The sequence below is a fragment of the Hetaerina americana genome, unplaced genomic scaffold (assembly GCF_022747635.1).
Source record: "Hetaerina americana unplaced genomic scaffold, ioHetAmer1.1.p SCAF_4, whole genome shotgun sequence".
NCBI lineage: Eukaryota > Metazoa > Arthropoda > Insecta > Odonata > Calopterygidae > Hetaerina > Hetaerina americana.
In genome coordinates, this window is record NW_027286985.1 from 35,677,181 (window position 1) to 35,691,638 (window position 14,458).

Consider the following 14,458-nt stretch of genomic DNA (forward strand, 5'->3'; position numbering starts at 1 on the left):
CCAAGCTCCTCGTAAAAGGCTGATCGTTTGGGATTGTATTAAGGAGATAATGGCCTTTTCCTGGAGTGTCTTGAGTTCCTTTATGTCCTCCCGTTTCAAGTTTAGGTTGTGGGACCTAGATATGACCTCTTAGTTCAATACTTCAAGAGTCCCAGTCCCTCTGGGAGAGATGTTACAATCACCGTCGCCGTTTGGCGGAAAATCCGCCAACTAATCACCATGAGGGTGGCGAATTGGGTTCAGATATCGTGGAAAGGATGTTTTACTTCACATGGATGTCTTTAATAAAATCGTTGTTCTTTCATCAGGTGTGCTTTAGCGATCTCGTTTGCTGAGATGGTACGCTTAAGCAGTTCTTTCAGCAATACCCTTTAGCTTTGGGTTGGCTTCGTTGGCCGGCGAGTAGCCCGTGGCTCCAACTTGTTTTCGGCACGGCCGGGTTAACGTTGGGGGCACACTATACTGTGGGAGTTCGATATGGTGGAATTCTGAGGTTGTGATGGAAGTGCGGTCCATTTGCAATATGGATAGAATACGTTACATTTTAAGATGTAGCCTGTAAGGTGAGTTTCTAACGTAAAGCCGTCATACGTGGTCTGTTCACAAAGTATCACGACTTTTGTGTTTTTTCAAAAATTATTTATTTATTCATGAATATCTATTTTGTCCCCTTCAAAGTAATCCCCATAGGATACTATACACTTATGCAAACGTTCTTTCCAATCCTCGAAGCACTTCAAAAAATCATTTTTTGTGATCTTGTTCAGGTCCTCCTTCGATGCAGTCTTTATCTCGTCAATCGTAGCGTAGCGTCTTCTTTTTATGCACCTCTTCAATTTCGGGAAAAAGGAAAGGTTAGTTTCCACGTTATAACCATAAACCCATGATTCGTCACCATTTATACTTCTCTGGAGCAAATTTGGGTCGTCGCGAACAGAGTCATTAGCAATGTTAATGCGTTGCTGTTTTTGGTCGAAATTTAGCGATTTTGGTACGAATTTCGCGGCGACCCGTGTCATGCCCAAATTATTGGTAACAATCGAATGGAACGAGCCAATCGATGTTTAGGTTCTCAGCAACTTCTCCAACGGTGATTCGACGATTGGCCAATACTATTTTCTTCACTTCATCAATGTTTTCGTCTGTTGTTGACGTGCTCGGGCGTTTGGCACACTCTTCGTCGTTCACATCTTCTCGGCCATCTGAGAACATTTTGTACCACCGATAAACGTTGCTTCGGCCCAAGGTAGCTTCTCCATATTCCATAGTTAACATTTGGAATGCGTCAGCAAACTTAATTTCGTTTTTTACTCAAAATTTGATACGAATTCTTTGTTCATTTTTTGGAACAGGCAAAAATCGAAGACAAGCCAAAACACGTCCAGGCTAAACAGCTGTCAATAATTAACTCAACACATTTAAAATGGCCGAACGTTTTGGCAAACGTGAGGGACATAAGTACCAACATAACGCCACAAAAAAATCAAAAATCAAATATTAACCTGTGAAATTTCAAAATTCGCAATACTTTTTGTACAGACCTCGTATAATTGGGTCACGGTTATGTGTGATAGTTTATTAAGCACGCATGATAGGATGGAGGGAGTTGAAAACATTTTTATTTCGCAAAAGGTGTCAAATACTGAATTTTTCCGGGTAAGTATGGGAATTTTAAGGTGCGCCAGGTTCTTGGTCCCATGAGTGTAATCAACCCAAAACTTTTGCCCACCCCATGCAACTGCCCCGCCCGAGCATCTCTGTTTTAAGTTTATAGTCGTCACAATTTTTGGCTTTTGGCTTAATGCTAGGTTTTAGGATTTTTTGTACGCCAAATATGCTATATTTACCCTGAATATATGTTAATAGTATTACATTTCTCACAATAATTATCTCGGAATATTAAAACTTTTAAGTATTATCCTGACAAGTGTATAACCTGTAGTTTCTTCGGCATGGAATGCACATAAAGTGAGACGAGGACAGTTGTTCAAAAAAAGATGATAATGATTACCAGACGATTAATTTTTTCTAATACTTGATAGACTATCTTGTATTAAAGATATGTTTCAGGAGAAATCGACACTAGAATATCCTTTAACTTTCAACGTTGACCCTGATAGCATCAAACAAAAATTATGAATAATTTGAAGGTATTGTAAAAGATCTGTAATCATTTGTGTACGAATTGAATTTTTGGCTATTAGTGATAATACATAGGATGCCGTGAATCTTACACGGAGATTTTCTCTTAAGTGATTTTAAATATATAAAAAAAAACCAATCTGGTTTGATTAGGACATTTTATTATCTCGTTGCCACCTAATTTTAAAGTTTAGTTAGATTCACATCCAAATTTGATCACCGCTTCCTCACTAAGGTACTCTAAAAGTCACTAGTCCCTTTAACGAGAGTTTTTCCATAAAGAGTGATGGTACATTTTATTCACATAATAAGTTGCACAGAAAGTTAATTTTTTGGATATTCTAAGCTTAACTTTTTAAGCATATGATAAAAGATCCCCTCCCATGGACTACGCCTTGACGTTGGAAAAGGGCTTGATCGTTCCGATGACTCCTAGAGCTATGCTGGCGGGAGCAATGATAATTGCTCCTGGTAGGGTCACTCATGGAGATGATGACAAAGATAGATGAGAAAAGAAAATGGAAAAATATAAAAACAGAGTTAGGCAAAAGGATGTACAAAGAGTCAAGTAATAATTGAATAGGCAACAATTATAGCAAAAGAAGCATGATGGAAGACGCAGTGCGAGGATATCGTAAGTTTGCAGAGGAAGGGTAAAATTGGTGCGCTATACAAGAAGGTTAAAACATTATCGGGAAATAAAAAAGGAAGATCTATGCTAACAGTTAGAGATAAGGCGGGTAAGATAATAGTTGATACAGGATAGATCCAAGAGAGTTGGAAGGAATATATAGAAGAACTGTATGGTAAAGAAATTAGGCCATCAAGCTTAGACAGAAATGGAACATGACATAGAGGAAGATAGCTTACGCGCAGACTTAAACGACTCCGAGATAGAAAGAGCATTAAGGGAGATGAAATGAAAAAAGGCCGTGGAGGTTGACAAAATTCCCGCCGAACTAATAAAAGGTTTAGGAAAATGTGGGAGAAGGAGTCTACATGATATGAACTGATTCGTATGATGTATGAGGAAGTAATCTTGCCAGAAGACTTCTTGAAATCAGTTTTAGTTCCTATTCCGTAAAAGGTAAAGGCTACATCATGTGAGGACTACAGGACAATTAGTTTGATATCCCACGCAGGTAAAGTGGTTCTCAGGATCATAAACAAAATGATAGAGAGTAGGGCAAATGATTACTTGGGGGGTGATCAGTTTGGGTTAAGGAAGGGAAGAGGCACGCACAATGCCATTGTTATAGTGAGCGCATTAATCAAGAGGAATACAGAATACAATCAAGATGTATTTACCTGTTTCGTAGATTTAGAAAAGGTGTTTGATATAGTGAATTGGGAAAACTAATGAGTATATTGCAGCCAATAGGAATAGATTGGAGGCTAATCCGCAACCTGTACATGTCTCAGACTGCTCAGGTGCGAGCGGGGAACGGAGAGTCTGGATGGGCAGTGTTAGGAAGAGGTGTAATGCAGGGTTGTCCATTATCACCGGTGCTGTTCAACTTGTATAGTATGTGGAAGAAATGATTAAGGAGGCATGGGAAGAACTGGAGGTAGGAATAAAAGTCGGTTGGGAATTTGTAAAGCCTGTTTGGAGTGCTGATTATCAAGTTTCAAGTCCAAGGGGTTGCAAACATTGCTGAGTGAATTGGGAATTCAGTGCGATAGATATGGGATGAAAATCAATATAAATAAAACAAATATTATGTGATTTTACAGAAAGAGAAAGGTTAAGCATAACATAAAAATCGGAGGGCAAAAACTAGAGCTGGTTGAACAGTTTACATATCTTAGAAGTGTTTGGACCAAAAATGTTCAAAGTAAGAGGGACGCAAGGAGAAGAATTGCGCTAGGCAAAGAGGATTTTACAAGGAGGCCGGAGTTGATGACAGGGATGTTGGGTAAGGTTATAAAGAAAAGATTCGAAACAAATTTGATATGAAGCGTAGCTGTGCTGACGGAGATTAGAGGCTTTTGAAACGTGGGTGTGGAGAAGGATAGAGAAGATGAAATGGACAGAAAGGAAAACAAATGAGAAAGTGATACGTATGGTTGGCGAGGAAAGTGGTTTGTTGGGAGAAATCTTAGGGAGTCAGATGAATGGATGAAGGTCGTATTGATCGGCAGTGGGTTTTTGAAGATTGTAATAGAAAGGAGAATGTTAGACAAACGAGGAAAAGGCAGGAGCAGGATAGGGATGTTGGATGGGATGAAGGGAGGAAGTACATAGACATGCAGAAGGGCTTGTCATAGAGTACGATATTGGGTTGTGTTTTGTAAAGAGGACAAAATATTTATTTCACAGTTGTGTCCATCCAAAGTCTACTTTAACCGGTAGATTACTTAATAGTAATAATTTGACCCCGTCATTGCATCAGCGGCAGCCGTTGCAAGTTGAAATATGCATGGGTCTGCTTAACCTTGGTTTCGTTGCGACTGCATCTTGTGCGAGAGCACGAGATTCGAAAAGAACGTTTTAATCTAATATTGCTAAAGCCTTATTTTCTCATTTAATCCGTTTCACTCAATTCTCTTAAATAGGCTGTCGAATGATTTACAGTTAAATTCGATTGATTTTTAACAGGCTTAGTCTAAATCAAGAAAGGCAAGGAGTAGGAAAAATTGAGGTTTTTCTTTGTCATCATTTGACGTTAACGGATGTGATTCAACCGCATCGACGATGCGAGCGAAGGTGTTAACCGTGGTAACGTGCAAGTCGTTACTGCATGTGGAACTTGATCCGCGGGAAAAGGACAATACAGGGCGGTAGGAGGGGTGAGATGAAGAGAAGGAGAAAAGAGAGAGAAGTTGAGGGAGACATAAGAGTTGTGGAGTAGGAAGGTGGCGTAGTAGTTTTCTCCTTCAGAGGGGCGGAGGGGGGGGGGGGCGCTCATGCGATACCGCGCGGGATAACCCCTTCGCCAAAGACCCCGGCGCACGCATACCCCTTCCCATCTTCTCGCCTCCCCCGCTGTAACCCCCTCTCCACCCGCTGACTCGTCTCCGCCCTCCCCTACCCGTCCATCTCCACCGCCCCTCCACTCCGTTCCTTCTCCCCGGTTCCCGAGCTCCGAAACTTTCAGTTGCTCCTGATCCACAGGCAGGGCAGCGTCGTACTCGCGTTTTGCGAGCGGGGGGTTTTAGGGGAGACTTCGGGAAACCCCACCGTCCGAACATTTCACTACGACCGATAGTCGCGCCGTCATCACCACCTCGCCGGGCGGGGAAAAAATATTCTCCCGAGAGATTGGGACACGCGTTGAGGACTAGTTATCTACGCCTCCCCACGCTTACATTTCCTCTTTTCCCTCCGGTTGGGGTCCCTGGAAGGGTCGGACGTACCTCGGGAGTCGTCTTTTACGTAGGGGGTTCATCTCCGCGAGAGATATTTAGGGAGAGAAGGAGTTTTCCCGGACTTAAACCCCCTTTCCTCCTCCCGCTCACCCTCCCCATTAACCCTGCCTCTCACACCGCCCCCCTCTCCTTCACTTCCAGCTGCCCTCTCTCTCCGCACCCGGTGTCGTCGTCGAATGGTGACGTGAGGGCTTTGCGGCGCGCGCCGTGGGATTGGCCACGTTGGAGACTTCTCCCTCCCCTTCCCCGGGTGTCGGGGTACTCTCGATCCTCCCCCTTTCCCCCGAAATCTCTCCTGCGACCCCCATCGCGTCGAGGGGCCGTTCGAATGGGCCGCGCCCCTTCTGCCGGACGGCCGCGGGTTCGAAGCCGTGTTCCCTCCGTTCCTCGCAGCAGGAGGAGGCGAACCGGACGCCCACTTCGCCGGGCCGGGTGTGAGTCTCGCCCGCTAGGGGGTGAGTGAGGGCATTCGGTTGCCTGAGGCACGTGGTGGGCCTCGCGTGTACCGTGACGCGCCGGGGGCTGTCGTCTTGTGTGACGCGTCTTCTTCTTCAATTAGACGTGTGTGACGCAGGGTGGGGGGGTTTGCTGGACGTCACCCGGGGGATCTTAAGGTCTCCTGAGAGTTTAAGCCCCTCCGATTCAAGCAGGGTAGGTTCAGCAGAAGGGGAGGTGTTGCAGAGGCGATTCATCATCAAGTGGCCAGTGTGGCCCTATCAACTCTTTTCCTCATTATTTCCTTCCGCGGGTGGGAGATATTGGCGCTGGGACGATGAGGAGGGAGTTGAGAGGGTATCCATTATTTTATTGAAGTGAAAGTGTTGTCGCCCCTTTCCCGTGGTCGTCCATATTGGTTTCTGACCTCCGAGGTATGGGTTCGCCACGTGCTATTGAAACCACCAGTTCGTATCACTCTCCCAAAAGCTGTCAGCCAAACGACTGCCGGGCGAACTGCTGTCATGGGTAATGGGGGATCCAAGCTTTGGATTTCAACCGCGGAAAGCGAGAGAGGTGTTTGTCTCATGAAGGCTCCAAGAAGTCGTCCACGCTTTCGGTGACAGAGTTAGACTCAAGGGCATGAGACTTGTTGAGAAACGTGCCGGAACGCCTTGCCACCATCGCATTCCGGTCGCTTACGTAGTGAGAACTTGCTTAGTTTCTCTAAGACTCTTCTAGTTCAATTTATTTACTCCCTCCGAATTCGAGTTGAGGACTGCTTAGGGCAGTGGGTGAGGAGATGGTATTATTTTGTCGATTACGGGTATTAGATAGCGAAAAAAATCACGACGAAAACTTAGAGTAAATCGCACATCGTAGTTAACAGTGTTGTTTGATAATCAAATCCAGATTTTATTGATTGGTAATAGTGTAATTTGAAGTGACGATATTATTGACTCTGACACTGTGTAAATGGAAGCGAAGACCTGAAGGCTCTTCATCTAAGAGAGAAGAAACTTGATTTCATCTAAAAAATCGTAAAGGTTTTAGAATTGGAGTACTGCTTAATTTATTTTAGGAATTCGTAACACATCCCGATACGCGCGCCATGGCGCGCAGAGACTAAGAACTGTTGTGATCACTTTTTCCAAAATTTTCTGAAAGGTTAAGCTTTCGGTTTCGAAATATCCGCACGTGATAACAAGCTGCGGGACGATTTGGGATTCGGAAAACGAAGCCAAAATATTGGGACAATGGACTCGGGGAAAAAAACATCACCCTCTGCATCGGAGTGGTATAGACAAAAACGACCAAAATATCTCCTCCCCTTTTGAATCGTGCCATCCCAACACGCTACCGTGTTGTACGGACCCTTCTTCCTTCCGGTCGGTGGATATTTCAATGAAAATCACTTAGCGTAGTTTTTCGCAAGAGGAAAGAGAGAAATTGTGGACGTGGAAATCAGCGGGTGAAATTTTCCTGGGAAGCCCACAGAATTGGAAGAACTGTGATACGGGGAGGGTGGGTTATCATCGCGAAAGAACGTCTGGGAGGTCCGAGGGACTTCTGGGACCGTCTCTGTGGGGTGAGGACGTGATCCCACCATGAGGGCGACTCCCGCCGTCGCACGCATATCGCCGGCCCGGCAAGAAGCGACGTGATCTCCCGAGACCACCATGGAGAGGTTCCTCATGTCGATCCCGACAGCGGCCGTGGCCTTCGGGCCTGCGCCGTCCGCGGCCGCTGCCGCAGCCGCCGCGGCCACCGCTGCCGCGAGGCTCGGCATCTTTCCGGCCGCAGCGGCAGCCGCCCTCTGGCCGGCCGTGGCGGCGGCGACGGCGGCGGCCGCTGCGGGAGGGGGTGTGGTGGACGTGGAGTCCTCCTCGGCGAACGACACCCACCTCGACGCGGACGACCTGTCGGAGGAGGGGGTGGGGACGGCGTCCGACTCGCCCGTCGCCGTCCCCGGAGGCGTCGGTGGCGTTGGCGTCCGGGGGAGCGTCGGGGACGGTGGCGTCGCTCCCTGGCGCCTCTTCCTCGTGGGCAACCGTAGTGACTGGGGCAGCGTGCTGGAGATGGGCGGTGACAACGCGACGGAGGGTGGGCCGCAGAACGGGACGGCCGGGGGCGGGGACCCTGGAGGTGGCGGCGGAGCGGCAGCGGGGGCGGTCAACGGGACCGCTGGCGGCGCGGGAGGCGCCGTAGGAGAGGAGGAAGGTGCGGAGGACAGCGGTGTGCAGTTGGTGGCCATGGTAGCGACAGCCCTCATCCTTGGACTGCTCATCTTAGCAACGGTCATAGGTTAGTAACAATAAAATTTTAATTCTGCTTTCCTCTCCACAGGATTTCCTTCTGATGGACACGGCATGAGGGTGGGGTACGATTTTCCTCAATCATAAATGGAATATGATGCCTGGTTATGTTGTGGATGCAATTATTCATGAGATAACATCAGTTTAAGATGTTTGCCACTTTGATTTTCTCGGTTTTTATCGCGATTTGCATCAATTATCTGCGATTATATCCATACCCTTGACAACATTTTTTCTTTCGTTGCTTTATATTTTTAATAAAATTCTCGCCCAATTTGTAAGGAAAATTGCAAACATAGGGAACAAAGGTAGAACAGCCGTTTAATTAGATGCAGCCAATGACTTTTCTCCTTACGGTTCATGTTTTGAAAAAGGGTGCAATTCGATTAAAAAATTGAGCCAAATGTTACGTGCTTTCGAGCAAGTAAAAGCGAGCCAGCCTTTTGTATTTTTTACGTACTTAATATTTTTGTCTATAAGCTTACTTTTTCCTTTCCATGTCTGGTATGTAAGTTTTTCCTAAACATTTTCTATGCTGGTATCTCTTGTGAATGCGAAGAAATTTCCAAAACACCCCGAGTGCATATTTTGTCAGGTATAGTCATGAATCGCACCAGTTATGGGAGATGGGTGCCCCGATCATAATGTTTATGCTCATTTCTGGAAGGATTAAAAACTTTTTTGGGTGATATACAGACAGTCTTGCAGCTATTTATGTATTATGTGCACAAACGGGTATTGTGTTATGCGAATTTCTTTACTGACAAAGTTGGTAGGCCTCCGGAAATTTCAATCAACGAAACATTTGTCCTCTCCAGCGGTTTATTATTGTCTTTAGGGTTTCCCCAAATGTATGATCATTGCAGATTAAGAATTAGAAATAGTTTTAAGTTGATCTGGAGATTTTTTTATTGTGCACGCGGTAGTAATGCATAAATCGGGATGATAATCCCACGACGTTAGATGAGCTGACGAGCACGGTAAACGTGGAGCTTTTTGTGTCAGATAATATCTGGTGCCCACGTATAATGGTGAAACGACCTCGACTTTCGTGTATTCAGTATTTCCAAATTTCCAGCTTCAAGAGCTTCCTGCAACAAAATTTAAGTATTAATTCGAAACGTATTATTATGATTTAGGGAATTGCACAGGGTGAATTTTGTTAACTTTTTGAAAAAATACTTTCTAGCGTACTAAGGGAGTAGGTCTTACCGTGCTCACCCCTGACATAAATATCGCATCCGCTGCTGAAATAATCATCCTAGCCCTATATGTCAAGAGCCTTATTCATTCAGATGATGCCCAGCTTATTTTAATTGTATATCACAATAAATGAGGCGCTGAATATGTTTAAAACGCGTATAACCTGTCCTAGACGATTCGTTTGGCATTGGAGATTTGAAATCATTCAACTGCCGTTACTATTATGTATTGTATATTGAATCATGAAGGTATAACACCTAGTGTCTACAGCGGTGCCAGGTTTCCAAACTCAGTGCGAAAGGGAACTATGAATACGAAGACATTTAGGGACAGCGAATTGAGAATGAAGCCGTGGCGATATTTTCAGAATTATTTGAGTCTATCTTTAATAGTTATCATGTTAATATGTTTGCCCAATTATTTAGCATTCTAAAACAAACCGAAAATCAATTTTCCATTAATTTCGAACTGATTATATTGGAGTTAAAATGGTTATACCTTTATTTGGCCACTAATTAAAGTAAAAATTTCTCTGATAATTAAAAAAATTCTGGGAAATAGATATTTTGGACTATCAACGAATTATTTTCCTCGTGAACTTTGCAATGTGGAATTTCATTAAATTTGTTGTAGGTTATTTGTAATTTTATCTACATTCTTCTAGGAAATGGTTCCCTCGTAAATGAGTAAATTTACTCATCAATGAAATGTTGTTGCTAGTTTCAAGTGTCCATAGTGTGTGTGATATTCTACTAAAACCCAAATAAATAGTAGTGGCTTCTCTTAATATTTATTTGAATTAGTCCCGGTTTTCGCCGTGAAACGTCATCATCTGGTGAACAAAAGAAGACTTGCAAAATGTACAATATATATATATATATATATATATATATATATATATATATATATATATATATATATATATATATATACATATATATATGTGTGTGTCCTCAAAAATAAGGATCAGGTGGTGGGGGAATGACGCTCCCCCCACATTCCAATACATTTCTCCCCCCTTTTTCTGATGATATACATATACAAGTCCTCGTTTGGTCACCTGATTATGGCGTTTTACATGGAAACCCGGGTCGTATCCAGAAAAATACTGTTGGGAAAAAAAAGTAATGATGTTTTGATTCATTATGAATAGATTCCACAAAATAATGCCGAATTTTTTGGAGTGATATCATAATAATATATAAAATGCTCTCAGCGGAAGTCACATTTTTTTCAGGATTTAACTGAAACATTGATAGATGCATAAAAATAAGCAGAAGAATATGTAAATGAAGTTTTCGGTATTCCTACCGTCATTGTCACCGTGAATTACCTATTTTCTAGAGGTAGTGACATTGAAATGCCCTCTGCGAATGTTGCTTTTCTTCCACCTCCTTGCCTTCATCGTAATTCCCGGAGGATATTGTTTTGCTATTATAATTAGGCATAAAATTCGCCGTGGGCGCAATATGGAGAATATGCGAGGTATAATCGGCCCTGCCAGGAGGAGCTTTAGGATTTGTCGAAAGTATATTGGGCAAAGGTACCAACGATTCGACGCCACGCGTATCCACACTTGGAATATACTTGAAGCATTTGGAAGGTGTCTCGGGAAAAATTGATTCAGGAGCAGAGCAAAATTCAATGAAATATCCGTAAGTTGGTGGGGAAATGTTATCAGGAACACATAATTTCATACATGAGTTGTTTAATTTAGGATTGGAGCCTCTTGAAGACTAAATTTTGGATTTAACATAATCTCAAAGGTTTACGATTTAATCTACCCCTTGTGCAGCGTCATTTGTTGAAATCAGTGAAATACTGCTCTACATAGGCACTTAAGATAATTCTTCAATGATTAATTTTTTTAATATCTTCATTCGCGAATGCGGAAAAAAGGGAGATAGCTAGATTCACTAGCTTCACCGCGACTCTGTTAAAAATTTCCCCTCTCTTCACGCAGATTTGATAGTATTTCTATCATGGACGGTCCCCCAACTCCAATACCGTACTCACTCGAGGCTGCTTGAAGGGTGTAGTGTAAATATAGCGTTATCTCCCAACTCCACATTTATTTGAGACTAGATTTCTGAATTTCCTTTCTCTGTAAAACAAATAAACCCTCCTGGTGCCGAACTCGTAATTGCTAAGTAAAATTAAAATAGGATGACCTAAACAATAATTTTTCCATATTAAAGTGCATCATGGGCCTTGAGACCTTTCATCTTATTTTTTACAAGAGAAAGAGAATGTCACAAGCTTAGGCGTATTCGAAATGATATTTATTCATTTTGTGAAAGATTCCAATATGTATATGAAATCAAATACGTAACGATCGCATAAAATATTTGCTTTTATGCTGCCCGTTTTTAAAGATTCATGGGGTCTAAAACTATTTAGTGAGATCTAATCCAATAGTGTAAATGAAAGGCTTACTTATCGAGAATAAAAGGGATGCGTTAAATATGACAAAGTCATATATATATATAAACTATATATATATATATATATATATATATATATATATATATATATATATATATATAGTTTATTTACGGGCCATGGTAGTGAAGTTCAAATACACAAGTAGTTACACCTAAAAAAACAATATAAAAAACTATTTTAGCTTTTATAATTCTTTCCAGCCGAGACTCTTGAGTTCTCGTGCAAGGCTGATGAAGCATCGTTTTATTTGCCCTGAACTCGTGTTGCGAGTGTTGCTACATCCGCGCATTTACGAGTGCGAGCAAATGAGTTTATGCGCGTACTCATAAATCCTCTGTTTAATTTATGCACAAATCGAAGCCAATTAGGATTTTGAATGTGTCTATGTACGAGAGCTAATGGTGAGCGTATAAATTTCAAATGGCTTTGAGTCCCTTAAAATCCTTCGGTTTAACAGCAATACGCTATTTTCCACATGGTTTGCTGAAAGATTTTATGCATTCGTGAAACTGGAGTCAGCAATTCAAGCCTTCACGAGATTAATATGAAAAAATAATACATACTCATGCTGCATATTTTGGAACTGATGCCATTTTTGAGGATGATCGCTGTTTATTTTTATCAGTGGCAACAGTAATGATTGCTGTAGCCCTCCACCGCTTTTTATTCTCTGTTTGGACTTAATTTTTTCGTTAATTTTTGCATTTGCAACCTCTTGTTCGGTGTATTCCACTGTGTTGGCTACCTTCTTCTAGGTCTTTTAGTACGTTCAATATTTCATAATTATTTTCCAGTTTTTTCCATGTTCCAGTTGTGCCTGATAATGTGTCCAACAAGTTTGTTTTCAGCTAACTTGTTTTCTCTGCCAATTCTCTCCTCTGGACTTCTTCATTAGTAACACGCTCCGTTTTATCTTTGATATTCATCTGCTCCATCCATTACCTCTTCGATATACTCTCATCTCAATGCAATGGAATATGATAAATACATATCTAAATGGAGCGTTTCGTTTCTTCTTTTAAATACAGTTTTAAATAGAATTACGTTCAGGAGGGATACCTTTTTTATCGCGCATATGCCGCTATTTACTTCTCGTTTTTCCGCCACTTAGATGAAAATGTGATATCTAAAACCGGCGATAACCGAATGCAGGCCCTCCGATCTGTTGCCGAACGCTGCGTCAATTTCGTAGCTTACCACCTGCCCTGCTTCACCAAACATGTTGAATATTTTTCTGTTATTCTATCTTCCTAGAGATCTGCAGGCGGCATAGGGAAAGAAAACTGTGCCACCATCCTGGTGTGTGAATTGAATCAACCGGTGTGTATTATTAGGTGAACTCTTCGTATCAAACCGATTTCTATAGTCAACGTCTCAAATTGATTTTCTATGGTCTCCTTGTCTTTGTTTACAAAATTTCATTATACTCGCGACAGATTTTTCTGCCATAGCCATAAGATGATGGCCTTACATTCTTCAACCGTCCATTATTTTGGTTTAATTTACATTTTATATTCAAAGTTATTACATATCTTCCATGCAGAACTAAATTACTTCAAGCCTGTTTTCTTTCAGAGCAAATATCATAATCAAACCTTTATATTTCAATTATTCATTCGTGTGAAGGATTGAAATCATATTTATCATTTCTATAGGATTCTTTGACACCCTCATAAATATCAGCAATACCGGCCGTTAAGTGGTCAATCTCCACGATTTTATTTACTCCTACCTGACAATAATATATCATATTATGAGTTGCATTGCTAAATCAAATAGTCTGAAGGGCTACGTGTTATTTATTCGCAAAGTTAAGGAAATACAATATTTACCAAAATAATGTGCAGCGATTAAAATATTGTACTTCATACTCCTCGGAATGTTATATTTAATTGATTGAATGAAATAAAATTTCTTATGCATTAACAAGCTGAAGAAATTTGTCTATATTTTACTTTACGCAGCACTTAGTACATTTATCACAGAATGTTCATGATCTTTCAACAAATTACATTCATGTAGGTAATCTACTGACATTTAATCGCCACATAATTTTCCTCGCAAATTCTGCGTGGCTAAACTTAGGGTTAACCATTTCAATGCTTACTTATTTTTGTAAACATCTAGGTAGAGTCACATGAACACCAAACACTGTTCTCTAGTTCTCCGCTAGGGGGTTACGAGAATTAGAGCACGTATTGGAACGAAGCAGATCACACATTGCAAGAGTAGTGACTATATTTGTTTGTTCCCCAACACACTTAAGCAACTCGATCCTTTCAGTAGGTAAGGTATCGTGCAAATATGCCTTTCAAGGGCCTCTATGGAAATTATGCTTCGGTTCATAACAACCCGCATCTATTTTATTATCAACCATGTAAAAGTAACTGCGCCTTTTGATATCTATGTAGGTATGTTTGTGACTGTGATAGTACTAACGGCATTATTAAATGGCGGGAAAATACATGTACAAATTATTATTTTCCGTAATTAATTACAGGTTACTGATATTAATTTTAAATATGGAATGGGATTCTAAATGAGCAGCG

The 14,458-nt window shown here is 41.8% G+C and overlaps 1 protein-coding gene across 1 annotated transcript in view; it reads left to right on the plus strand.

Moving 5' to 3' along the window:
- Window positions 1-7,625: 7,625 nt before the first annotated feature.
- The window catches only part of LOC139692158 (5-hydroxytryptamine receptor-like), a 688,417-nt gene continuing 681,584 nt past the window's right edge, over window positions 7,626-14,458 (plus strand). Inside the window, exon 1 of the mRNA XM_071590220.1 lies at window positions 7,626-8,250. Coding sequence (XP_071446321.1) covers window positions 7,626-8,250 — 625 coding nt within the window. The remainder of the gene's footprint in view (window positions 8,251-14,458) is intronic.